Here is a 24,106-nt window from a genome sequence, read left to right on the forward strand (position 1 = left end):
TGCTCTCTAGCCGAGTCCGCAAAACGTGAATTGCGGCTTGACAAAAGCGTCCTGTTCAGAGTTCACTCAACACAAAAAGGGCAGGGGCAGGGGCAGCGCTGAACGCCGGGGCCTGAGGGAAGCCGGGCGTTACCGCAGCCGGTACGGGGCCGCAGAGGCGGCGGGAGGGCTCCCCCGCCCCGCCCGCTGCCTCCCTGCCCCGCGGCCCGGCTGCGGTGCCGGCCTCCCGCTCCGTCCCGTGGAGCCGCCGCTGCTGCCCGCGCCGACGCCTGTGAATGTGCATCTGCCGTTGTTCTCCATTTTGGCCTCTTCAACCGAAAATAAAAACTACCCTTCCCGACAGCGGCCTGGTGCTTCGGGGGACGGGCGCGGGGGCGGAACCGGGCGGCGGGGGCGCGGCGGCGGGGGGGGCCGCGGGGCGGGCGGACCGGGGGGGCGGGGCGCGGGGACCGGTGCCCAATGGGAGCGGCGGGGCGGGGCTGCACGGGAGCCGGTGGTGCCGACCGGTTCGCCCCGCCCGCGCCGACCGGTTCGCCCCGCCCGCGCCGACCGGTGCCTCCGCCCGCCGGGGTCGCGGAGCCGTCCCGTCCCGTCCCGTCCCGCGGCCGCCCGGCCCCGGAGGAGCGCGGCGGGATGGCGGCCGGCGGGTACGGGCGGTACCGGGCCGTGATCTTCGCGGCCATGTTCGCGGGGTACACGCTGTACTACTTCAACCGCAAAACCTTCTCCTTCGTCATGCCCGCCGTCATGGCCGAGGTGCCGCTGGGGAAGGACGAGCTGGGTGAGTGCCGCGCCCCCCCGGGCCCCGCTGCCCTGCCCGCCCGGTGCCGGCCCTGCCCGCCCGGTGCCGGCTGCCCGGGCTGAGGCGGCTCTCGGGCTCTGCCCCGCCGCAGGTCTCATCACCAGCAGCCAGTCCGCAGCGTACGCCATCAGCAAGTTCGTCAGCGGCGTCCTCTCCGACCAAATGAGCGCCCGCTGGCTCTTCTCCGCCGGCCTCCTGATGGTGGGCTTGGTCAACGTGGTCTTCTCCTGGAGCTCCTCCGTCGCGGCCTTTGCCGGGCTCTGGTTCCTCAACGGCCTGGCCCAGGGCCTGGGCTGGCCACCCTGCGGGAAGATACTGCGAAAGGTAAGCGTGCCCTGGAAAGGGTGGGGGACGCTTCTCGTGGCAGCAGGTCTGTGCGGAGCGCGTGGCAGGAACGCTTGCTCCGAATCCAGAGCGTCGCACCTGTTCCTGCCTCCTTCAAGTCAGGGAGGGTGAAAGCCACCAGCTGTGCTTTCTCCTGCCTGGGGAGCACGATGCTGTGCACGAGGTTCTGCTTACTCTAGCAAAGAGTTAAGAAGTCTGTTAGCCCTTGCTGTTACATGCCTCAACTCTAGCGCGGTTTGGGGAATACCATCTCCTGGTAGCAGACCGTCTCCACGGTAAGAGACGCAATTTGTCAGACTCCGGTACTGTAAGCCTGCAGACGGAGGTCTGCTCGTCTCTTTGCTGTTGTGGCGGTTTGCTGCTGGGCAAGGGACGATGAGCAGGATTGCATCTGCGTGCTCAGGGAACCCAGGAATAACAAATGACAGGCTGCTCAGGTAGCAAACCGGGCAGCGCGGGGAGGAATGGCGTGAACTGAGCCTCTAAGCTGCGAGTGTTTGGATTTTCTGGCCATCTAAATGGAACAGATTGGTTTCTGCCGTGGGGCAGAAGGAAAGGAGGTCAGCTGTGCGCTAGCCTCTCTCAAAAGACATGAAATCCAGGAGGGCACATACTTGCGGGATGAGGGGGAAGATGGACAACTGCATTGCCCTTCTGTGAGGGACCAGCCTCATCTAGCTGGCAGGAAAAAGGCTCTCCAGGGCGGTGGCGTGCACAGCAGGGAAGGGCCCAGTGACAGAAACAACAGGCGTAGTGTTTTCTAAAGACATTTGTAAATCTGGCTCTCAGACGTTTGCCTGCCGACAACAACCCCCCGAGCGGTTCTGGCTCTGAGCGCGCGTTGCAGCGCAGAGCCGATCGTGCCTCGCACTTAATGCTACAACGAGTCCTAAAGTAACCCTGTGACTCTCGGCGTATCCGGTCACGGTCCTGTGCCAGCAGACCTCTCCGGGAGGACACTGTTCCTAGCAAGTGAGTACGCAGAACCGTGCGCTCTTAAGGTTGCCTCTCCCGGCCCACGTCTCGGTTTCCTCGGCCGTACATGGAAATAACTCCGAGCTGGCTCGCGGTGTGAGCACCTGTCGGGCTCCCGTGGCTGACGCTTGCGTAGCGTTTGGAGTTCCCTGCGCGACTGAGGTACAGAAGGGCGGGCCTTCGCTTTACCTGCTTTTGTAGGTCTGGGTCTGAGTTACGCCAAACCCACAGCCTTGATTGAGGATTTCAGGTGCAGCCCCGCTCCCTTTCTCAGACCTCATGGCGTTTTCCTTGTTGTTGCACAGTGGTTTGAGCCTTCCCAGTTTGGGACTTGGTGGGCAATCCTGTCTACAAGCATGAACTTAGCTGGAGGCTTGGGCCCCATTGTCGCTGCTCTCGTGTCCCTGAACTACGACTGGCGCACGACTCTGTCCTTCTCTGGCTTCCTCTGCGTGGCTGTCTCTTTTGTTTGCCTCGTGCTGATTAAAAATGAGCCGGCGGATGTTGGGCTGCCCAACATCGACCAAGGAGCCAAGAAAGGGAAGAAAGGTGAGCACGAGACTTCACTGTAAGCGGGCAGCTGTTCTGGTAACTGTCGCGCTGCTGCGTTGAGGGCGTATAAACCCAGCCCCAGTGTCATCCAGTGGGAAGGGGCCGGCGTGTGGGCCCCTGAAACTGCCCCAGCAAAGCGCAGGAGAGCAGAGGAAGAGCCCGACCGCCGGCTAGCCCTGCTCCCCGGCCTGCCCGTGGCCACGTGTGCTGCTGAGATGCTCGTGGCTGGCTGTTTCACCTCCCCGCCTGTTTAATGTCTTCCTACCACCAGTGCCCCTGTTTTCTCCCGGCTTTGTTTGCTCAGATTGTGAGCTGAGTCTTGAGGGGGTGCTTGAGAGGAAAAAACGCCAGCAGCAGGGAATGCTTCCTCCAGCATGACCTTCCTCTCCTCCGCGTTGGCGGGGGACAGGCGGTTCTCCCCTCACCCTGCCGTGGGTTCTCTTGACCCATGGCTGGCGCTGGACTCTGCTCAGTGTTTTCCATCCTAACGCAGGGCATCTGCTTAGTAAATGTTTGTTCAGAGCACTGAGCGTGGTGCTCCTCTGAAAGCAAAACAGGGAGAGGGGAATTGCAACAGAGGTTTGCTGGAGGACTTTAAAGGCCAGTGGAAGCTCAGCCTGTCCTGCGGCGCCTGCGCTGCTAGGCTTGACCTCTTCATTTACAAAACCAACATTGCTTCCCCGGAGCGTTCTCTGGGGGGAGGGTGGGTTTGTAGGCGTTCTTGGACAACCAATGCAAAATTAAAGGTAGCACCCGAAAGTCAGCGTCTTTGTCTGGGTCTGTGGCGGCTTTCACAGGCAAAGCTTAAAAGCATCAGTGCCAAATCCGGAGAAGCAGATCGGTTTTTTAACAACGTTTGTGAAGGTTTTACTGGCAACCGCAATTACAGGGAGCAGTGTTTTGGTTATTCTTTTGGGAGCGTTAATGAACGTGGAATAAATTGACAGGAAAGATTCTGAAATCACGCGAACCCAGAACGGGGGGCGGGGGTAAAGCCGTTCGCTTGCCAGGAGCTGTGGACGTCTCCCTCTGTAAGGACGTCCCTGTGAGTGAATCCTGGTGCAGTTCAGTAGCTGCGTTCAAGCGGCAGTAACCTTCCTCCTGATCTTCCTCACAGGTTCCTCCAGCGACAACAGCACCTTGACAGAGCTGCTGCTCTCGCCGTACCTCTGGGTGCTCTCAACGGGCTACCTGGTCGTTTTTGGAGTGAAAACGTGCTGCACCGACTGGGGACAGCTCTTCCTCATCCAGGAGAAGGGACAATCCATGCTTGTGGGTAAGATGCAGCAGAGCTGCTCTGAGCTCGCCATGAGCCGGCAGCAGTTGAGCACGGTCTAAAGCGCAGCAGCTTTGCTGTTGCCACCAAGCCTGACGGCCTGTCCTTTGCCTCGCCTGCGTTCTAGGCAGTTCCTACATGAGCGCCCTGGAGATCGGGGGTCTGGTCGGAAGCATTGCCGCGGGATACCTTTCCGACAGAGCCGTAGCAAGAGTGAGTAAGCTGGACCCTCAGATGTGCTGGGCAGTTAGCACAGCGTCAATTTGAGCTGCTTCCGAATTTTTGCAGTTTGTTTTGGCTTCCTTGATGAGCACTTAAGAATGATTTCCCTCCCTGCTCCCGGCTCATACCTGCAGCGGTACTGGAGCAGAATGCTCCCGCGTTTGTGTTGCTCCGGAGATTCAGGATACCTGGAATGCAGAGGGAGGGAGCTGCTGCCTCGTGCTAGAAAACGGCCATTCTCAGCGCCTTGTCTCCCCGAGCTCTTCTTTGGATGCAATTCTGTGTCTAAACCACCCTGCTCTGAAATGGGACTTTGGAAAATCAGGCCGTTCTCGATTGACCCTTCTCTTTCCCTTCACGCGGAGGGAGGCTGGGAGGGACGCGGCCCAGCTCAGCAGCTCAACGAAGGCACGCAGTCAGGCTGCTGTTGCCGCTGCCGGGTACGAATGAGAGAAATGGGCTTGTACCCAGTTCTGCTGAACACCCTAGAAGGTTTTGGGACACGTGTGCCAATGTCAGGGATTGATGGGCCATCCGTGGTTCTGACTGCGCTGCGTGGACAGCATTCATACTGCCAGTATAAAACGGAAGGAGCTCTTCCAGTTTCTGACCTCAGTTTCCCTTCCTGCGTTACAGGTCGGTCTGTCGAGCTACGGGAATCCTCGGCACGCGCTGCTGCTTTCCATGATGGCCGGGATGTGCGTGTCCATGTTCCTCTTCCGTGTCACGGTCACGGGCGATTCTCCCAAGGTAATCCCCGCGCCAGCCCCTGGCCGTAAGTTGTAGGGATAGCCGTGTAACGGCGAGGAGTTTGATGACGGGGAGCGTGACTGTTTTCCTCATCCTTCCCGAGAACTGTCGGTTTGCGTTGTCTTTGTTTGCGCTACAGAGAAGCAGGCTGACTTGGTCTGGTTTGCACCGCTTCTGCTGCCGAAGCTGGCCTGGGCAGCCTGCCTTACCGGTTATAGCGTATACGTGACTTGGTCTGCCCTCGTCATTGCTAAGTAAATGAAACTTCTCTTCTCCTTTTCCCTTTTTTTTTCTTCTTCAGGAAAATCACTTCTGGACTGTAGTCTTTCAACCTCTAGCTGACCTTACAGGCCTAAAAGAGCACGAGGTTTCTGCCTTGCGTTTTTTTCTCCCTCTGCCTGTTTCTGCTTTCGCTCATCTGCCTTGTTCCTATCCTGGGAGGTTGGTTAGCACTACAGAACTTAGAACCAGGGCATTGAGAAGATTACTGTAAGTTTTGTAAAAGAAACCTTTTCTTCAAATCACTTGGTTACACTAACTGACTGTAAAAAGTCTGAATATGAAACTTTTAGAAGTCTTTGTATAGAAGGTTCTGAGGACGCTTGTTCATCAGGTAAAACGTTCCCAGTTTCAGGCGTCTTGTGAGCGAGGTCAGGAGGAATGATTCTGCTCCTGCAAGCGCCTTTCTGCTTGATTTTTGGCAAGTGTTTTCCTAACTCTTAGTTTCTGGGTCCCATCTGGAAAATGAGATGGCACGTACGTCCTCCTGGGTGTCTTGACGCGGTGCTTATGATTCAAAAAGCACGCCGTAGCCTTGAGGTGGCCGGGTTACTTACCCTTTGTTGTGCTTTGACAAGTGGGTGACAAATTCTCAGCCAGGTGGTTTTCTGAGAGCGTAAGCTAACACTGAAGTTACGACTGTTGGGTTTTTTTGTTTTGTTTTGTTTCTGTGTTTGTTTAGCAACAGAGAGGTTATCAGATAGCGGCTTCTCACAAATATCGATGCTCTGGTCAGCCACTTGCATCTAAACTGGGAAAAGCTTTTAGTCGGTGTCTCCAGGTCAACTGGATTCACAGCGCTCTCCTGTCATTTCAGGGGCTCATTCCCCATCTCTCTTCAATGCTCTGGTTCTCTCTTGCACAAGGGCACGTGTGTCAGGGGCAGAGCCGTAGGAGAGAGGAGAGCTCGCGCTGGCCAGCAAGGTGGTGTGGTCGGGGTGCAGCTGGGCTGTGTGCGTGTGGGGTCTGTCGCAGGCTCCAGCTCTTCTGGAGGGCCGGGGAGCTGGTGGCAGCCCGAAAATGTCAAAAGCCCCTCGTACCGTGCGCGGGATCTGAGGTTTGTCAGCAGCTGCTGACTGACAGTGTAAGATGCACAGATCCTGTTTCTGATCTTAACGTGTTTTGGCAGCTGTGGATCCTGACTCTGGGAGCGGTGTTTGGGTTCTCCTCCTACGGGCCGATCGCCCTCTTTGGGGTTATAGCCAACGAAAGTGCCCCTGCCAACCTCTGCGGCACCTCCCACGCCATCGTGGCCCTCATGGCCAACGGTGAGTAATGCCCGTTTCCTCGCAGAACAAACGGAACCCGTGCGTGTTTTCCACGAAGCGTGGTCTGGCCCCTGGGTACTGGGTTACTGGTCGTGGGGAGCCACCTCAGAAGCAGAGATAATAAAGCTGGAAGCCTCAGGGGTGCGTGCCTGGCAGGTTTTTGCCTTGTGCTTGAAGTTCGAGCCAGGCCTGAGGAATTCTTATCCCTGCAAAAACAAGTATTGACAGGTAAAATCGAGATGCTCAAGCGTTGCTAGTTTCCTGTTTGTTTTCCCTTGCAGTTGGGGGTTTTCTGGCTGGACTGCCCTTCAGTACCATTGCCAAGCACTACAGCTGGGCCACAGCCTTCTGGGTGGCCGAAATCACCTGTATCGGCAGCACGGTGGCGTTCTTCTTGCTGCGCAACATCCGCACCAAGATGGGCCGGGTTCCTAGGAAGGCTGACTGAGGAGAAGCTGCTCGGTGAAAAGGATGCTCCCGCGCCGCTGCAAACGACGCTCGGTTTTTGTTTAACTGGCCTAGGAGTGAGTTTACCTATTGCTGCAACCTAGATAAAAATGTCTCAATTTCTCATCCACTGTCAGGCGCAGCGGTTCCACACAAGGAGCCTGCTGCCGATCACTCTTTCCCTCGAGATGTGATAATTCAGCTAGTTTACACTTGCAATGATTTTACTGTACCTCCTTCTCACAGCACTGCTGGGGAGGCACGCGGGCTCCGCAGCCCGAGCTTCCCCAGTCAGAGTTCTCTAAACGGACCGGCTTCAGGTGCTGTCGCACTTGGTTTTGTCCTTACTGTTCGTCTCGGCCACTAACTGTTGATCCAGCCTCGTTGCTCAGCTGCCGAAGCAAGCCTTGGCCGCGTTTATCCCGTGCAGCTGCTGTGCGGCTTACCGAGGCGTGAGCTCCCTGCGCGCCCTCGGCCCTGGAGCGGTGTCGGAGCAGTGAGTGATGATGATTACGGTTCGGCCTCACGGCTGATTTGAGAGCAGCGTGGCCGTAGCTTTACCAGGGACTCGCTGCTGGGAGCGAGGGAGGTGTTTTGCCGACAGGGTGCTGTGGTGGGGCTCGCCGCGGCGCTTACTTAGAAATCGGCGTGTTTCCAAGAAATTCTTGGCACTTCAGGGGGGAGCGTGTAGAGAAGCTCCTCCTGTGGAGCCGATCCTGCCCGGTGCGATTTCTGTGTACAGCGTTAATGATTTGCAAGGGAGGCAGCTGCTGCCAAGTCAGCTCATAGCGAGCGCTCCGCAAATCCGCCAGGAAAACTGGCCCCGCAGCAGGGGCTGTGACAGCAGCCACCGCCAGCTGTGTCTGCTGCAGCTGGACTTCGAGAAAGCCAGTGTTTCTAGCATTGGCTTGTATTTTTTCAGTACAAACCGCATAGTTTAGGGTGTTTTTGGTCAAAAGCTGCATCTCTCCCAGCTGCGGGGAGGGGCTGGGGCTGCCTCGCCGTCGGCCGTAGCAGAGCCCCCGCGGACAGCCAGCAGCCTTGAGCAGCCAGGCCCAGCACTCTTTGCAATAAGCAGACTCAGGTTTTTAACTGGCATTTTATTCGATGTTCTGGTTTTTCCCCGGAAGGATTTACTGCTCTGGGGTCCTGGCAGAGGGAAGTTCAACTCCTGGAGAGCCTGCACGCAGGTACTTAGCTGAACAGCTTGGTTGCAAGAGTAGGTAGCCAGCCTTAATTAAAACAATGGAAGTGAATTACATTTTGTACTTAATTATATGATCTTCTACTATCTGTAAAATAAACATGGAGCAGTGTCACAAGGGCTCTGATTGTTTTGTGGAGAACGGCGCGAGCAGAACCACCCAAACCCGCTTACCCTCTTGAGGTGCGGCTGGCACAAATTTACCCTGCCAGCAGAAAAAATCAGCCAGCCTTAGACCCTTAAACATTTATTACTTCTACACAGAAAGCCTCTGCTTTAGACCATAAGTTAGAGCTATACAGGAAAAATACATATGTACAATTAGGAAACGAAAGAAATAATCGACTGCGCTACGGCCGTGGACCCGCGCCTTGGCTTTTTTTCTTCACTCGTGGGCAACGGAGCCACAACAGCAGTGCTGGCCTCTGTGGCCCAACGTAAACAGCGGTAACGAGTCTGTTCAAGGTAAATTTCACAACGAAGGGGATAAAACAGAATCCTGGGAGACAGGGAAGCATGTTTTGGGGATACACAGTCTCTGCTGTGGAGGAGAGAGCTCCGGGAGAGGCCAGCCGGGAGGAGAGAGGCCCTGCTCTTCCGAGAAAGGAGTCCGTGGAGCACGCAAGGCTTTCTCTACGATCCAGGTCCGAAGGGTCCGGCTTTCTCTGCCACCTCCAGAGCAAGTTTCAAGTTCTGATCGAACAGCTCGCACCTGAAAGGGTGAGAAAAGCAGAAGGGGACGACTTTACCTACAGAACAGGCTAACGAAGACAGGATCTCCACGTCCGCTGGCTCGGCATCCTTCAAGCAGAGATTCCCTGAGTCACGAGACAGCACCCTGACTGCCGTCACGCTTTGGGTTGGCCGTTAGGTGCGGGTAAAGCTTCCTGCCTGGGCTCCAGGGCTACGTTAGTACTGCGGGGATTGTACCAAGGAAGAGCACCTCCCACTTCCCCAGCGGAGCAGCGCTGGAAAAAGCACAGGTCAGTGTCCCGTCTTCCCCTCCCCTCAAACTCTGGGTCTGCTTTGCTCCTTAACGTAAGGGCCGCCAGCGTTTCTCACTGCACAGGCAGAAAGCAACGAGGGGCTGTGGCTGTGTTATTAGAAGTGGGCTCTTCCCTACCTGATGGGCATCTCCAGGGAGTAGAAAGGATTCTTCAGAGCGAAGTCGGAGTAGATCTCGTAGATCTTGCGCAGAAGGGAGTCTATCCCCGCCTGCCTCGGGTCAGCAAGAACCACGAACTTGATCCCTGCAGCCACAACGACAGGAGCGTGAGCCGCGCGACGGCCCCGGCGCAGCGCTGGGTGCCCGGGGCCGGACGGTACCTGTCAGCGTCTGGAAGCAGTGCAGCTTAAAGGTGTCGGTCTCCAGCATCTCGATCCCGGAGCTGCCGACCTCGGGGGACAGCTGCGACCCGATGGCGAAGAGCCTGCGGGGAGAGGAGAGGGAGAGGGCCCTCAGCGCCCCACGCCAGGCCGCCCACGCCCCGCCGTCCCGCCCTGCGCTGCCCCGGCTCACGAGTGGAACATGGAGGCCAGCATCAGCTTCTCGTTGGAGGAGAGGCGGTGGCGGCCGAAGCGGATGGACACCGGGTAGTTGGCGGGGTTGCCCAGGAACTCCAGCACGTCCTTCCCGTCCGCCGTGAAGCGCCCGTTCACCTCGGCGCCGTTGATGGCCAGCACGGCGTGGCCCACTGCGGGGACAGGCGGTCAGCGCGGCCCGCCCGCCGCCCCCGGGCCCGCTCCCGGCCCCGCCGCCCGCCCGCGCCCACCCCCGCACCGCGGATGCCGTCGCGCTGGCCGAAGGCGACCACGACGCGCTCGTCGTGCGGGCGCAGGACGAGGTCGAGCGGGAAGCTGAAGGTCTTCTCGGTGTCGGCGCGGGGCGCGTAGTGGTCCAGCTGGTAGATGAGCCCGCCCGCCTTGTTCACCACGTAGACGCTGAAGATCGCCATGGCGCTGCCCCGGGCACGGAAGTGCCGCCGCGCCGCGCCCCGGAAGCCGGCCCCGCGCGCACGGGGCTTCCCCGCGCCCGCCGCCGCGCGCTTCCTTTCTCGGCCGACATCTTGGGGGAGCAGCCGCCGCCGCAGCATGGTGAGCGCGGGGCGGCGGGGGGCGGCGGGGGGACCCCTCCCGGGGCGGCGGGCGGCTCCCCGAGCGTAGGGGGGGTGCTCCGGGGTGGGGGCCCCGGCCGCGCTCCCCGCTCCCCGCCGCTGACCGCCCCCTCGCTCTCTCGCCCCCTCCCCGCAGCCGCCCAAGGACGACAAGAAGAAGAAGGACGCGGGCAAGTCCGCCAAGAAGGACAAGGACCCGGTCAACAAGTCCGGCGGCAAAGCCAAGAAGAAGGTAGGAGCCGGCGGAGCCGCCTCGCTGGCCGCAGGCCCCGAGGCCCGGCCCGGGGTGGGGCGGGGGGCGGCCGGGCTGGGAGGGCCGGGGGGGGCCCGCCGGCCTCGCGGGGGTGCGGCCTGGCCAGGCCTGGGGGGCGGCGTGCGGCGCCCCCGTGGTGTCCGGAGGGGCCCTTTGTTCCTGCGGCAGCCAGCGGCGCGCGGTGGCGTTAAATCTGGGGCTTTGCTCCTTTTCTTTGGCGAGTCGGGAGGTTCTGCCTGCCGCGCGCGTGTTTACAGAGGCGTTCCGTGCATCTCGCTCGGCCTCCAAGCTGGGGGGCGATACGGTCGAGCAGCTCTCAGGCCATCCTAAAACTTGATCTTTCTTACCGCTGAGGAGATGGCTCAGGGCTTTTTTTGCCTCTTTTCAAGTAGAAGTGGTCCAAGGGGAAAGTGAGAGACAAGTTGAACAACCTGGTCCTGTTTGACAAGGCCACCTATGACAAACTGTGCAAAGAAGTGCCCAACTACAAACTCATCACGCCCGCGGTTGTCTCGGAGAGGCTGAAGATTCGAGGCTCCCTGGCTAGGGCTGCCCTCCAGGAGCTGCTCAGCAAAGGTAAGCGCTCCAGACCGTGGGACAGCGGAAGGCTGCTTGAATTGGATGTTTTCTTTTCCTTGCTCGCTTGGAAGATTTTGTGCCCCATCTGAAGCGTACAAACGTGCGTGTTTTTGATGAGCCGCTGCCTCGTGGCTTGCGTTCTCACAGTGCTCTGCAGTAAGGAGCAGAGGCTCCGCTGCGCTCAGTGGGTAGCATCGGGTACCCTGGCGTTTCCTCCCGCACCTTGTCTGGTCTGCCGCTTTGGAAGGGAGCACAACATCCTCCAGCACGCGCGCACTCAAATAATCTCCTTTTTCCTTAGGTTTGATCAAACTGGTGTCCAAGCACCGAGCCCAGGTGATCTACACCAGAAACACGAAGGGTGGAGACGCGCCTGCCGCAGGGGAGGACGCGTAGGGAGGTGAGGCAGCGGGTCTGCGGAGGAGCTGGGTCGCGCTTTGTCAGGAGCTGAACAACGGCTGCGCGCCGTCTAACAGCCGGGCCGTGTGTCCGGGCGTTCAGAGTGGGGTCGCTGGAAACATCGGCTCTCCAGAATTAAGGAGCGGTTTGTGGTTTTGTCCGTGTTGCCCTCAGACGGGGAGAGCCGTGCGCGCTCTCCTGGCTGTGGGATGTGTGGGGACCCGTCCTCCGCGCTGCCGCAGGGCGCCGGGACAGAGCGCTCGTCTTGCAACGCAGCTTTGACTGCTTTGCGCGTGCTTGCTGCGACCGGCTTGTCTGATTTGGGACTTCTTGCCTTGCAGGTTCTCCAGGGAGCTCGTCACCGTGTCATATGTAGATGCACACAATAAAATTATTATTGAAATAATCTTCCTTGCTTTTCCAAGAATGTGTGCGTGTCATTATTGATGCGTTATTGCTAGTGCACTCTGGTACAGGTCCCTGCCCGTTTTCGCATTTACACAGTGAGAACAAACGTACTGTGAGCGTGCTCTTGTCGTGTGAAAGGGAAGGAACTGCCGGGTGGCCTACAGCAGCCAGGGATGTTAAACTGTACTGGCGGGGGAAAGGGAACCCAGTTTCTTGCACTGCGGGTAGGGAAGGTGCGTGCGGGATATCTTCAGTATTTATTTGAACTCCCTCTGAACACGCCGTGCCCAACAGACCTCCGCGTGCAAGGCCACAGCACCCGGCGGGTCAGCGTCTAGCGGGGGAACAATAAGGAACTCTAAATAAGGCTGTAAGTATTTTATTTAAATTAAAACCAAGAACTGCCCACAACAAAGGTCTTGAAAGCCCCTGAGGACCAAGTTGGTCTACTAACACAGGTAACTTTTTTAAAAGAAACAAAAGGCTATTTCTCCAAAATGTACTTCTTTAATGGGGTGTGTGCTATATTAGCTTGGCTTTCTGGTGAAGACGCAGCACAGGCAGGAGACCTTCCTCGCCGGCAAGCTCTGCTTTGTGCGGCTTAAGACTGCAGAACCGGGGGCGCAGACAGACCCTGCGCTCGGCTGGCCCTGCCGTGCGGGGGACGGGACGCAGCGGGATGCGTTGATCAGTGAGAGCGCTGAACGTGGCGGCAGCAGCACCACGAAAGCTGCAGCTGCTTACAGCCCGCCTTTCCACAACAGCCGGAGCTCGGTTTCTCTGGCGCTCCTCTCCTGGTCACCTTTTCTTCTTCTTTTCCCCTGATTCAGTTCTGAACTGGTGCCTGAAGGAGCACAGCAGTCAGAACGCAGCAGCCGTTAGAAAGAGGCAACGCACGGTGCCCCATCTAACAATGAGACAGTGCTCTGCGCAGCGTTGTAAAACAGAAGCTCGCCCAAATGTTTTTTTTTGTCGCCGTGGTGTGAAAGGTGAGCGAGCTCGAGGCAGACGCCTTGGCGCGCGTGGCCTCCACAGCCGCAACCGTGCGCCGCTCCAGGACAAGAGCGACGCTCTGCCTGGACGGAGCGCTGTGTGGCGTTCATGCGGTAAGACGTCTCCTGGCGCCTGCTGCTACCGCCAAGCCCGCTCCGCGAGCGCTGGCGCGGAAGGAGCCCAGAAACCCTGCGCTCGGCATCAGCGCGTGCTGCCCCGGAGCTCACCTGGACTGCCACCGCCTGCCGTGATTCCACACCCGCCCGAAGGAGGGCAGCCAGCCGTCGCCCGTCTGAGAGGTATGGTCAAAGTTGGCCCCAACGCGCTCCGCAGGCAGCTTTTTCAGCTTCTGCTTCTCCTCTGGAAAACATTTTGCTCGGTGTAAGTTTTTCAGTCAAACTGCTTTTCGTTCTTTACATCTTTAGTGCAGCAGAGCGAACATAAGGTTAACTGAAATATATTCCTCACTCTGTTTGAGAAATTCCTCATAGGAAGGTCCAATTTGTTGTTTACTTCCATCCTCATCCTCTTCCTCTGTTAGCCACGGAGGCTTTGCTCCTAGAAGTCAGGGGGAAAACGTACGTGGGCACTGAAGCGATCCTAACCTTGAGCTGGGGAAAAGCATCCCCTCCCCCCCCGCCCCTGCGGCTCGCCCTGCCGAGTAAGCAGCGAAGGAAAAGTAAACTTCGGGCTTTGTAAGAAAAAGCTGGCTTGCCTCGCGTAGAGCCGTGGCAGGTCACAGCCCAAACCGCGCGCTCCACAGAGCGGCAGCGCCAGGGATAATACAGCAGTGTCGTCGTCTGCTGTAGCGTGTCGGATATTGGCAAACCAGCACGCACCTCCCGGTTGTGCTCTAACCGCTCAGAATCGCTTTACGTTACCCCCGTTAGACCTGCAAGCCAAGAGCTTGCAGCAGGGTAGCAACCGAAGGAGCTGCGAAGCCGGCGGCGTTACCTGTGTGAACGTTGCCTTTCCCTTCTGTTTCCTGTCAACAGAAACAGACGACGCTAATGAGAACGGGTGCGTTTAGGAGCAACTCTGAACAGAACGGTACCCTGCGCATCCCCGTCCAGAATCAAGTTCTGCTACAAAGACAGAGCGAGGCTTTTCTCTACTTTAGGGAGCGTTTCTTTTTTCAGGGCGTGTTAAAGGACATTTGGTTAATGAAACACAAGTCCAGGCTGGAGACTGAACCTCTCGGCTAGTTCCCGGCCTCGGTCTGCACAGCTGCCTTTTTCAGCGACAAAGACTGCGACTCCTCGTTCTGCTCTGTAACGCGTGCTGTGCGTAACCTGCAGTTACACCCGAGTCACGCTCACGAGCAAGACGCCCCTACCTGGTGGCCGATGAAGGTCAAAGCCTGGCCTGACTCCATCCAGTTCAAGTCGGGGCCTGTCTGCATCCCGCTTGGGCCAGGCTGCGCTGCGTCCTGAGAGCAATCCCTGGAATACAGAGGCCGAGAGGTGAGCGACGGTCGCAGGCAGCCGCTGTCCAGAGGTTTCTGCAGCGGGACTGGGGTGCATGCGCGCGTGTGTGGGGAGCTTTGCAGCAAGAGGGGAAAGAGAAACGTTCTCGGGGCACGACAGCGTTAAACGCTTGTGCGTTTTCACTGTGCTTGCTCTTTATGGCAGTTGGCACGCGCGGGGACGAGGGAGCAGTCTTTCTGCGCTGTGGTGCTTGCTCTAGTCTTGACAAAAGTTTGTAAGGACCTGAGCCAGGGCGAGATCCCGGTGACGGCAGCGTCAGCTCCGGTAGCAGCGGCAGCAAGCGAGAAAGGCTGCGGCTGTGGCGTGCTGCGGCGTTTGGAGCGGGGCAGGCGTTAGCAGCACCTGAAGGAAAAGGGTTCTCACCTCTCAGGTCCTGCCGGGGGGCTGCAGGCAGAAGGTCCTGGGCCAAGCTCGGGCTCTGGCTGAAGCTGAGTGCGATTCAGGAAAAAGGAACAGAATTTCTGGTGTCGAGCAGAGCCCCCCCAGCCCCCCGCCCCTCCCGCCAGTGCCCGGTAGGGGTGCGTAGCCCCGTCCCCGGTCCCCGCCGGGGCGCAGCCAGGGCAGGATACGGCTCACCGACCTCGAGGGCCGCCCGCACCGTCTCCCGCTGCCTGCGCTCGGCTTCCCGGATGCCGGCCGCCATCTGCGGGGAGAGCGCGGGTGAGGCCGGGCCCGGGCCCGGGCCCGGGGGGTGCGCGGCCGGGTGCGGGGGTGCGGGGCCGGCGGTACCTGGCGGATGCGCTCCTCCTCCCGCTGCTGGTGCGCGGCCAGCGCCCGCTCCAGCGCCCGCGCGAACCGCTCGTACTCCTCGGCCGGCACCAGGACGCGCTCCCGCAGCGCCGCGTCCGCCCGGTTCTCCCGCCAGAACCGCGCCGTCTCCCGGCGGTGCTCGGGCCTGCGGGACCCCCCGTCAGCGCCGCCCCGCCCCGGCTCCCCCCGCCCCGGCTCCCCCCGCCGCCTACCCGGCCAGGTGCCGGAGCAGGCCGGCCTGCGGCAGCGCCAGCCCGCCCCGCCGCCCGTCCCGCCGCACGCCGCGCCCGCAGCACAGGCACCAGACGCGCCGCTCGTGCTCCGCCGGGTCGTAGGGCCGCACGGCCCCGCCGCCATCCTCCCCCGCCGCCGCCGCCGCGGCCCGCGCCGCCGCCACCTCCTCCTGCAGCCGGCCCAGCGCCTCCCGCAGCCGCCGCCGGTGCGCGGCGCTGTACCGGTGCCGGCGGCCGCAGAAGGCGGTGCGGCGGCACAGCCCGCAGTAGTGCACCGCCATGGCGGCGCTGCCGGCCCGCAGCGCGCAGGCGCGGCGGAGGGCTGGGCCGGTCCCCGCCGGGAGCCCCGGGGGCGGCGGCGGCGGCCGGGTCCCGCTGCGGGGAGCCCGGGCTGGGGGGGGGCGGGGCAGGAGGAGCCGTGGGGCTGCGCCCGCCGCTGTCCCCTGGCCCGGCTGAGGCTGCGCCGGGCCTCGGGCCTTTTCCGTTCGTTGTGACGAGCTCTGCTCTCGGGGGGCCCCTCACGGCCCTGAACGGGGTCCCTGACCCCCACCCCCGCCTGGTCACGGCCTGGCGCCTTTGTTTCCCTGCCCATCCGCAGCTCGACCCACATCTGAAGTGGGTTGCGTTTTGCTGGGGTTTTTACAGTCGTAAGAGCAGGGGATGCTCGCGGTCTGGTTGAAGGAAAGCAGCCCAACTGCAGCAGCGGGGTTCTCCCGGCTGCCGTCCAGTGCAGCGCGGCCTGCCAGGCCGCTCGCCTTCCCCCCGGGACGCGTGGAGGTCTGTGCTGCCCCGCGTGGGACGGGCAGCCATCCGTCCCCCTCCCTCCGGCCTCTGCCGCCGCGCAGCTCATGTTGGCGCCCAGCTGCGCGGGCTCACCCTGCGCGGTGCTGTGCACGCCGCCATCCCGGCACGCGCGTTTAGGCTCGAGCCTAGGGATCCGCTCACTTTTAACGCGCCCATTCTTACCCGCTCTCGCGAGCGCGCGGGTGAGAGCAGCGGATCTCCGAGGCGCGCCCAGCCTGCCCCGTCGAGCGGGTTCGGATGGGCTGTCCCCAGCACCCTCTCCCTGTGGGTCAGGTCTGGGGTACAGCCCAGCAGTGAACTCTAGAACTCCCATCGTGACTGTGTGCTGCTTGTCCCCTGTCGACAGGGCGCCCTGGCTCCCGTGCACATGGCACTCAATGGATGTAACTGGACCGATTGCGCCTCTGCTCAAGCAGCCGCTGCAGTGGCCAGGAAGAAGGTGTGAAAAATCTGCTCCTCTTGAACACTAGACACCTGCTACCTGCCTGAATTCCGGCCTGGGGACACGATGTTCCTGCCTCTTGCTGGAGAAGCAAGTAAGTCAGCAACACTACAGCAAGCTCTGACTGTTTGGTTTTGTTTTTTTTTTTTCTTGGTTGCATCCTTGCCTCTCCAAGATAACTCTCCCTCCTCACACTCTGCAGCGCTCACTGATTTCTGCCAAGAGAGCGTTGCAGAAATTCCAAGCACCTTGCAAAGCAGCCTGCCCAGAGGTTATGTGGATCCTTGCCTGCTGGTTTTACAGCTGGACAGGCAAGCGCAACAGCTTGGAATAACGTCTGTGTGGTAGGGGCTCCCCTCGCTCAGCTGGCAGACGCGTTCTCTGCTCAGCCTCTGACCTGTGGGCTGAGACCCTGTGTTAGGGAACAGATGAACCTGCTCCCGCAGCTTAATCCTCTGCGCCGCAAGAACACTGCAAGAGGCAGCAGCTTGCGTGGAGAACTTTGTATAAAGTCGTAGCAGGTACCATGTGTCAAAATGCCTCTGCAACTTGAGATGTGTGCAGCTGGAGCAAAAACTTGCCTTACTCAAGGAAATGAGATTGGTCATCTTTCTTCTCCCCCCCCTTCTAAATTTGAGTCTTTATGTCACCATGCTCATTGTTTCCACACGCAGTTTTTGGGAAGCTACCTGCGGCAGCACCACCTGAGCAAACCAGCTTGGTTTGAAAATACACGGTACGTGTTTCGGAAGCAGGGAGCCAGAAGGAATCATAGGCCAAACAGAGATCTCATGAGATCTGCAAAAGACAGAGGAGTTGCGATAGTTACAGGGGCTGTAATGACTGCTCAGGTGCCGATGCTACCGCCCCGGTTCTGGTCCACGTTAAACTGATAGGTATCGTATTGCCGAGCGACGCGACAGTGAGACGAAGGCTCTGTGTTTTAGCGTGGCCTGGTTTGTTTCTCTCGCTCGGTTGGCTTCTGTTAGAGCAGGGCTCTTGGCCGGTCTGGTGACCAAGCCCTGCTCGTGGGGACCCCCGAGAGTCTGGTATCATCTCTGAGACCTGGTGCCCTGCAGCGCTGGTGGCTGCCACCTGGCTTGGGTGCCCGCCTGCGTCCCTCCCACCACAGGAATCTTGTAAAATCTGACTCGCTCAGCATTTCGCGGGGCTCTTGCCCTCCAAAACGTACCTGGTTCGCTCATGCTTTGGCATACCAGGTCGAGACCCTCTTTGGGCAGAGCCTGTGCTTCCTCCTGAAACTTTCTGCATCCTTCCGGAGTCAGTTTCCACAGGCAGGACTTGCGGTGTCCCTCGCCACACGCGAAGCCAGTGGTTTTCTCAAAGCAGCTGCTGAAGCACAGCTTGTGTCGGATTGTGTTTTTCCAGGCCTCTGGGGCCGTTTGAAAAAATGGGAACTGCTGCCTGCGGAGAGAAAAGATTTGTCCTGAGCTGAGGCGATTAGAGGCTGTGATAAATAACAGAATGTGTCGTGTTTGACCGAGGGAAGGGGGAGAGGGTCCCCCCGACCCCTGTGGTGTAAGGATGGCTGGCACAGTTCAGCACTGCGTTTTTTTGTAAGGAGGGTAAGACAAAACTAAAATGCAGGGTCTCAAGACTGCTGGGTTTGTGTGTTGACAAAGAGGGGAAGCAGTTTTCTCGGCGGCATCTTGAGTCGAAGGCAGCACTAAGACCAGAACGCGAGTCCTGGCTGCTACATCCCTGCTCCCCCGCAGAAGATCAGAGACTGCTGTACCCCTCATCGTCCCTCTTCCCCTCGTTCTGCACTAGGAGCTGGGAGAAGAGCGGGTACCGTATGAACTGGTAGATCTGCTGTACGGTAAGACTGCCGCTTGTGCTGTTGCACAGGGCGAGGGCGATGAGGACGCAGTAGTTAAGGGGGGGACGGGGCCAGCCCCCCTTGATTTTCGCGCTCGTCTGCCCAGGGTGCTTGAGCTTCACGCTTTGAGGCCTGAGGACTGCGGATTTCCAAGGCGTTGGCATTGCCTTGAGTTCGGGAGTTTCCGGCATCTCCTGAGAAACTGGGATGTCCGCACGCGAAGCATCTTCATCCCCAGTAAGCTGGGGAGAGGAAGGAGAAAAAGGATGTGGATATATTAGTCCTGAGGGGAATGAGTTGGGGATAAGCTGCTTTGTTCTGGGGGAGGCTGGGTTTGGCAGAGCGTGTATGTATGTTAAACGTCAGCCTCCTTCCCTGTGCTGTGGACTCTTGGCCTGTTCATCAGGTGGGCTCCCTGCATTGACCCCTGCTGAGACGGGCGGCAACCGCTCGCGGAGCTGCTGAGCCAGCTCGTCTGTGCCCGCGGGACTGTTAAGCGCCTACAGGACTGCCCAAGCGGTTCCCTGTTTTCTACCTTTCCCGCCTCGCTGGAGGGTGACAGCACGTCCTCCTCAGAGCAGTCCGGGTCGGTGCAGTCCCAGGATGTGTTCGGAGGGGAGGTTTCCGTGGCACTAGCGGCCGAGGCCACCAGGCTGTTGGATCCGGCCGGATCTACGCCAGGGCTCCTGGGGATGGGGCAGGCCAGGCTGGGGTTTACCCACATCCACAGGTGGGGCTGAACGCCAGGTTCTGCGGAGAAGGAGAGACGTCACCCCGCCTGAGGGGGTCCTGCCTGAGGGCCGTTCCCAGGCCCTGCTGCCCAGAGCAGCCCGGGGAAGCTCTCGCGCAAACCCCGCCGGCGTCTGTGGGTAGTACCGGCTCCCAAACTTACCCCCGGCAGCCAGCACCCCTGTGCCGGGGGGGCACTGCGCCATGTCAGCCTGCCATGGCGCGGGGGCTCGTCGGGAGCTGGTGGGCGTGGGGAGCCCGGAGCCGCTGTGGTGAGCTTACGTTTTCTGTGTTAGCCGCCTTTTTTGAAAGCTGCCTGCTTACTTTGTACGTAATTGCAGGCACTTCTAATTTGATCTGATCACATTTAAACATAAAGGAAACGGGCTTTTTGGTAACTTCTAGACTGGGACTTACTATTTACCAGGTTTTACAATTTTCACCCGAGTTTTGAATACGGGAATCTTTTTAAAAGGAAGCCGAGTGAATCCTAATCCCCCTGAGCCTTTACCTTGCAGCAAGTCTTCAGTTGTGACGGTGAGTTTGAGCTCCTCTGCCATATTCCAGTCCTCAAGGCTGATTTTCAAGTGCAGGCTTTCCCAAAATGCCTTGTTCTGAAAACTCAAGTACATTTTCTGTGTATGGCGAAGCGACCTCCGGGTGCTGAGTGCAGCGGGATCTGCAAGGGTGGCACAAAGAATCCCGCAGCCTTGAAATGCTCTGTGTGCTGAGAGGCTTGATTTAATATTTTTTTTAAAAAAGGATATCACACAGGTGGGTGAAAGGCTGGTCTCTGTTTCACACTTCTAAATACCCATTAAAGCCCCTTCCAGTGAGTAAATGGTCCGTGTTGGTGGAGTAAGCGAGCTGATAGAGAACGAGCTAGGTGGCACCACGTAGGCGCTGTTTTGTGCCCATCTACTTTGGCAGAGCCCTGATGAGCGAGCCATTCCTGCGTTCATTTTGCTAACGTTTTGGTTTCTTCTGCTTCTGATAAAGTCACAGCTTTACCTACGCTCTGCAGCGGACTTCCCCGGTCCGAGAACCCGGATGTCTCTGGAAGCAAGACAGATCTCTGAGGGAGGCGCAGAGTGCTCGGGATGCCTTTGCAGGTACCGGGGAGCTCCCTCACCTTGCTTGCCTGGAAGCAGCGGGTTTTAAGACTGGAAGCTGCTCAGGCTGCCCAGGGGAAGCACTGAGGGGGTACCACAATCAGGGAAAAGGAGCCAGGCTTAGCAGGTACTGGGCATGCTTTCACCATGTGTCTCTTAGAAGCTTGTGCTGTGCAGCTTGAAGATGCAATCTAAATTCTGTGCCTTCCGGAGCTGGATTTGTTTCTTTGACCATGTCTTTCAGACACGGCCCCTGCCTAGTCTGTCCCACGGAGGAAGTGGTGTGCTTTGTGCTGTTAAAGGGTGGTTGTAACGCGTCCTCGCCCTATTCGCCTGCTCACCTTCACCCTTCTGCTCAGGAGGCAGGGGAGGAAGGTGGCACAGGTGGAAACGGAATGGCTCCAAATCAAAATCCAAGCCTTGGCTTGGTACCAGCAGGCAGTTAGACTCCAGGCTCTCTCCGTATGTTGACCATTTGGTAGGAGGACGCAGGTTATGCTCCTAGGGGAGGAGTACATCAGGGACTCGCTGCCCGTCTGTAGCGGGGAGACGGACAGAAAGACGCTGCTTTTGGCAATCGCTGGCAAAGATTGCGCCGTAACATTAACGTCAGGGTGTCGGGGGAATCTCGGCTTAAAAGCGAATTCCGTGACCCTTGTACCAAAGGTTTGCCTTTGAGTTGTTTGGGTTTTTTTCTGCGTGAAAGAAGAGGGTAAGATGCTTTTCCCCACTGCAGGCTTGCTCTGCAGTGCTTTGGGCCAAGCGTTCCTGCACTCTTCGCTGTCACTGTTCTCGCTCTTTGCGCGTTTGCGTCTTTTGAGATGGCCTGTTGAAAATTAAATCAAAACCAAGCTTTTCTTGAAAAGAAAAAAGGACCTGGCACGCTCAGTTTTGCCTCGTCAATAAAAGCAGGCATGACAGTTTGTACTGAGTGTACTTGCTAGACGTTTCACAAGTATCAAGCCAGCATGGCTCGGCTTTTGCTGGGTGTAAGAGACTGCAGCCGCAGAGCTGTTTCCACCCTTGGGTGACAAAGTTCACTCGTTAGCGGAGATGACGCGCACCCCATCAGATTCCTCGGGTGTGAGCAGGACCTGCTCGGTTGGCTGCTTTCCTCAAAAAAGTTTGAGCGCTCCCCTATCAAAATGCTTTCCCCTTCCTGAAACTGGAGCCTGGTGTTTGACTGGAGATGTGTTGCAAACAGTCCAGCTACTACAGTTTAATTATTTACCACATATCGCTCGACCTGTTGCACCACAAAGCTGCTTTCCCCTCTCTGTCTGGAGTGAAACTCTCACGCAGTGGTGTGCGCGTCAGCTGAGGCGCAGTAACTCATTAAGCCTGTGGTTACCTACGCACACCCCCAACTGATGCCTCACCTTCCCACATAACCTTTGGTACTTTGACAGTGAACTCACAAGAGTGCTAGCCTGGATGTAGTTATGTTAATAATCTTAGACTGGCGTAAGTATTTGGGAGGGGGGTGAAAGAAGCCCTACGATAGCCCTACGTGCCCATGAACTATCTTGATCTACTTGCTCTTCAGCCAGGCGTGGCTTTTGAAAAGCAAGCAAGCGGGGCACCGATGTGAAAGAAAGGCAGAATATCATTTGGGGCTGGACTTGTCCATGGGAAGGAGGGATGCCGTTCGCTGTGCCGCTCTCCAGGAGCTGCTGTGGGAAGAGCAGCCTGGCAGAGCGGGAGGAGGAGAACCGGAGCGCGTGGCTGGCCAGCAAGAGCCCGTGGGAGCTGGCGTTGGGCAATGGGAGATTGAATTCACCTGTAGCTGGTTCAGAGCCTGCCCCCGAGTTAAGGGCGGGGTGGGGGGCTACCCAGCAAAAGCTGCTACAGAGCAATGAAGGAGATGAGAAGCAGCTGCAGGCCTTCCAGGGCTGCTAGCAGCAGCTGGCTGCAATTGATCAGAGATTCCTGTCTCCCATCTTCCCCCAGGCTTCCGTGTCCTCGGAGGAGGCTGCGCTGGTCTGTGGAGCTGGTAAGTAGCACAAGGGAAGGGGAGGGATAGGATCTAACTTAATATATGACAGTGCTCCACCCAGAGAAGCCCCGAACGCTGGTACTTAGACCCTCCTCAGAAAGAGACGTGAGAAGAGCTTGCTGGTATTTCCTGCCTCTGCTGCAGGGCTGGAAAGCGCTCCCCGTGTGATAAGGTTTACTTCTCGCTGGTAGAGACCTGAAGCGCTGCTGTAACGCGGGCGGGTGAAGCGGGGAGGTGAGCCCTGTGGTCTAGACACCCAGCCCATGCAAGGAAGCTAGTGGAACTGGGAGCTGAAGTGTTGGTTTCCACCTTAAAGCCTAAGGATGTTTTAAACGTATATGGTTGCAACCACAGAGCTTTCCCTTAAGTCTAGCAGAAGGCTGAAGGCCTTCATTTTGCCTTTGGCCATTCGGTTGCTGAATCCAAATCCCATCAGTTTGTACTGCGCGTTCTGGGCGAAAGCATCGTAACCCCTGAGCTCTCTTGCTACCCCTGCTTTCCCAGGGCAGAGGGATCTTGATCAGACCGACAGAGCCAACTTGTGGCAAATAAAATCTGGGACTGCCGATTCCTTATGCCCTGCGGTTTGACCAGAAGCTCACGCTTGTCTCCTAAAGCCATCTCGTTTCTTGGTCCCCCTCTAGCTTTGGAAGGTGAAACAGACGTTAGAAGAGAACCTGCTGGCACCTGCGGAAGATCACAGTAGCCAGTGTCTCTGCATCATGAACAGAGCTGAGAACGTAGAGAGGCAACAAGCTGGAGCTGTCTTGGCTCAGGACGCCTGGATTCTTCAAAGCCTGCTCTTTTCAGGTGAGTGTTGCCTGCACGGAAGCCGATTGACGGGATAATTTTACTGACAACTGGTCTCGCCGACTCCCACGCGCCTTGTAACCACAAGAACTCCAGGGAAGCTTTGTAAGGGTGAGGGTTGGGGTCGGGGGACAACCGCGGTTCTCTTTCCTTGCTGGTTCGAATCTCCTGGTGTTATAGATTAAGACTTGTTTGTGAATTGAGAGAAAAGGCATTTCAGAGTCAGGACGTAACGGCGAGCGTGCTCGGTTGCTTCTCAGGGTGTCTGACTTGTGCGTGCGTTTCTGCGGGTGCGCGTGAGGTGTACGTAGGTGTCTGCAGCCAGGCTCCTGGCTTCATGCGCGTCCAGGAGTGTGCTGTGTGAGGTCTTCTGGGCGAGCCAGAGAAACTGGGTTTGCTCCTGTTGCTGAAAGGTGTTGCATGCGAACTCGCTCTCTCCCCTGAAGACAGGGGGGCTCTGTAACTTGTCTTCTGACTCGGGGTTGTTATTCAGCTCTGGCTTGAATGGCTCTTGTATTCCGCAGTCCCCGAAAGCTTTGAGGGTGTACAGAGGGACCTCTGCTTGTCCGTGGTGACAGGGGGTGTCGTTGCTTCTCTTGGCTTTGCCCAGCTGGTGGTGTTTGTACAGGAGAAGCTCAGCGGGCTTGGGGAGACTCTGGGCTTCTGGATACCGGCCATGCCAGCACCTGTGTTCTTTATACATTCGTATTTCTGGCGTAGAACAGAGATGAATTTCCAATTAATCTATTGGTATGTTTCCACATCTTCCTAGGACAGGGGGTACGGTAGGCGCCTGGCTGGTCCTCGCACCGTGCCGCTCCCGCTGTGTTGGCGTTGCTTTGATTCCCCGTGCTGGAGCAAGTGGCTGGTGCTGTCACTGTAATGTGGAAAGGGCTCCCAGGATTTGCTGGGCTGGTGTTCGAACCAGTCCTTTCTGGTAAAGTGAGGCGGTGGGGGAAGTTTGGGCGGGCAGGGGGAGAGGGGAGGCGAGGCAAAGGAGGCTGCGGGCTGGTGAGGGTCGGCCGCTCCATCGGCAC

General features: G+C 58.4%; 5 protein-coding genes across 6 annotated transcripts; 2 read left to right on the top strand and 3 right to left on the bottom strand.

Moving 5' to 3' along the window:
- Positions 1 to 537: 537 nt before the first annotated feature.
- On the top strand, positions 538 to 8,238 carry SLC37A4 (solute carrier family 37 member 4). 2 transcript variants are annotated; one of them, XM_086766053.1, is made up of 9 exons: positions 538 to 781; positions 894 to 1,126; positions 2,428 to 2,671; positions 3,792 to 3,950; positions 4,078 to 4,163; positions 4,809 to 4,922; positions 5,224 to 5,289; positions 6,331 to 6,469; positions 6,751 to 8,238. In XM_086766053.1, exons 1-9 carry the CDS (start codon positions 634 to 636, stop codon positions 6,915 to 6,917), a joined length of 1,356 nt encoding a protein of 451 aa, XP_086622179.1. In that variant the 5' UTR covers positions 538 to 633; the 3' UTR covers positions 6,918 to 8,238. The 2 variants fall into 2 exon arrangements, with proteins under 2 accessions (XP_086622179.1, XP_086622180.1); XM_086766054.1 differs by lacking the exon at positions 5,224 to 5,289.
- A 113-nt stretch (positions 8,239 to 8,351) lies between these two features.
- On the bottom strand, positions 8,352 to 10,075 carry TRAPPC4 (trafficking protein particle complex subunit 4). Its single transcript, XM_086766055.1, has 5 exons — positions 9,901 to 10,075; positions 9,640 to 9,814; positions 9,447 to 9,550; positions 9,244 to 9,370; positions 8,352 to 8,832 (listed from the first exon to the last, which is right to left on the bottom strand). The coding sequence occupies exons 1-5, from the start codon at positions 10,073 to 10,075 to the stop codon at positions 8,754 to 8,756; spliced, it is 660 nt and encodes a 219-aa protein (XP_086622181.1). The 3' UTR covers positions 8,352 to 8,753.
- RPS25 (ribosomal protein S25) lies at positions 10,059 to 11,871 on the top strand. The gene is made up of 5 exons (XM_086766056.1): positions 10,059 to 10,214; positions 10,371 to 10,466; positions 10,880 to 11,063; positions 11,368 to 11,466; positions 11,807 to 11,871. The coding sequence occupies exons 1-4, from the start codon at positions 10,074 to 10,076 to the stop codon at positions 11,460 to 11,462; spliced, it is 516 nt and encodes a 171-aa protein (XP_086622182.1). The 5' UTR covers positions 10,059 to 10,073; the 3' UTR covers positions 11,463 to 11,466; positions 11,807 to 11,871.
- A 753-nt stretch (positions 11,872 to 12,624) lies between these two features.
- CENATAC (centrosomal AT-AC splicing factor) lies at positions 12,625 to 15,629 on the bottom strand. Its single transcript, XM_086766146.1, has 9 exons — positions 15,316 to 15,629; positions 15,083 to 15,248; positions 14,934 to 14,996; positions 14,717 to 14,781; positions 14,203 to 14,308; positions 13,821 to 13,851; positions 13,335 to 13,424; positions 13,094 to 13,226; positions 12,625 to 12,717 (listed from the first exon to the last, which is right to left on the bottom strand). The coding sequence occupies exons 1-9, from the start codon at positions 15,615 to 15,617 to the stop codon at positions 12,672 to 12,674; spliced, it is 1,002 nt and encodes a 333-aa protein (XP_086622272.1). The 5' UTR covers positions 15,618 to 15,629; the 3' UTR covers positions 12,625 to 12,671.
- A 1,501-nt stretch (positions 15,630 to 17,130) lies between these two features.
- On the bottom strand, positions 17,131 to 20,407 carry FOXR1 (forkhead box R1). The gene is given in 6 exon segments (XM_086766353.1): positions 17,131 to 17,380; positions 17,775 to 18,007; positions 18,396 to 18,664; positions 18,958 to 19,200; positions 19,315 to 19,397; positions 19,660 to 20,407. Coding segments are annotated over 6 exon segments (981 nt in total). The 5' UTR covers positions 19,784 to 20,407; the 3' UTR covers positions 17,131 to 17,351.
- Positions 20,408 to 24,106: the final 3,699 nt, after the last annotated feature.

This window comes from Chlamydotis macqueenii, chromosome 24 (genome assembly GCF_036417535.1).
Source record: "Chlamydotis macqueenii isolate bChlMac1 chromosome 24, bChlMac1.mat, whole genome shotgun sequence".
Taxonomy (NCBI): Eukaryota; Metazoa; Chordata; class Aves; order Otidiformes; family Otididae; genus Chlamydotis; species Chlamydotis macqueenii.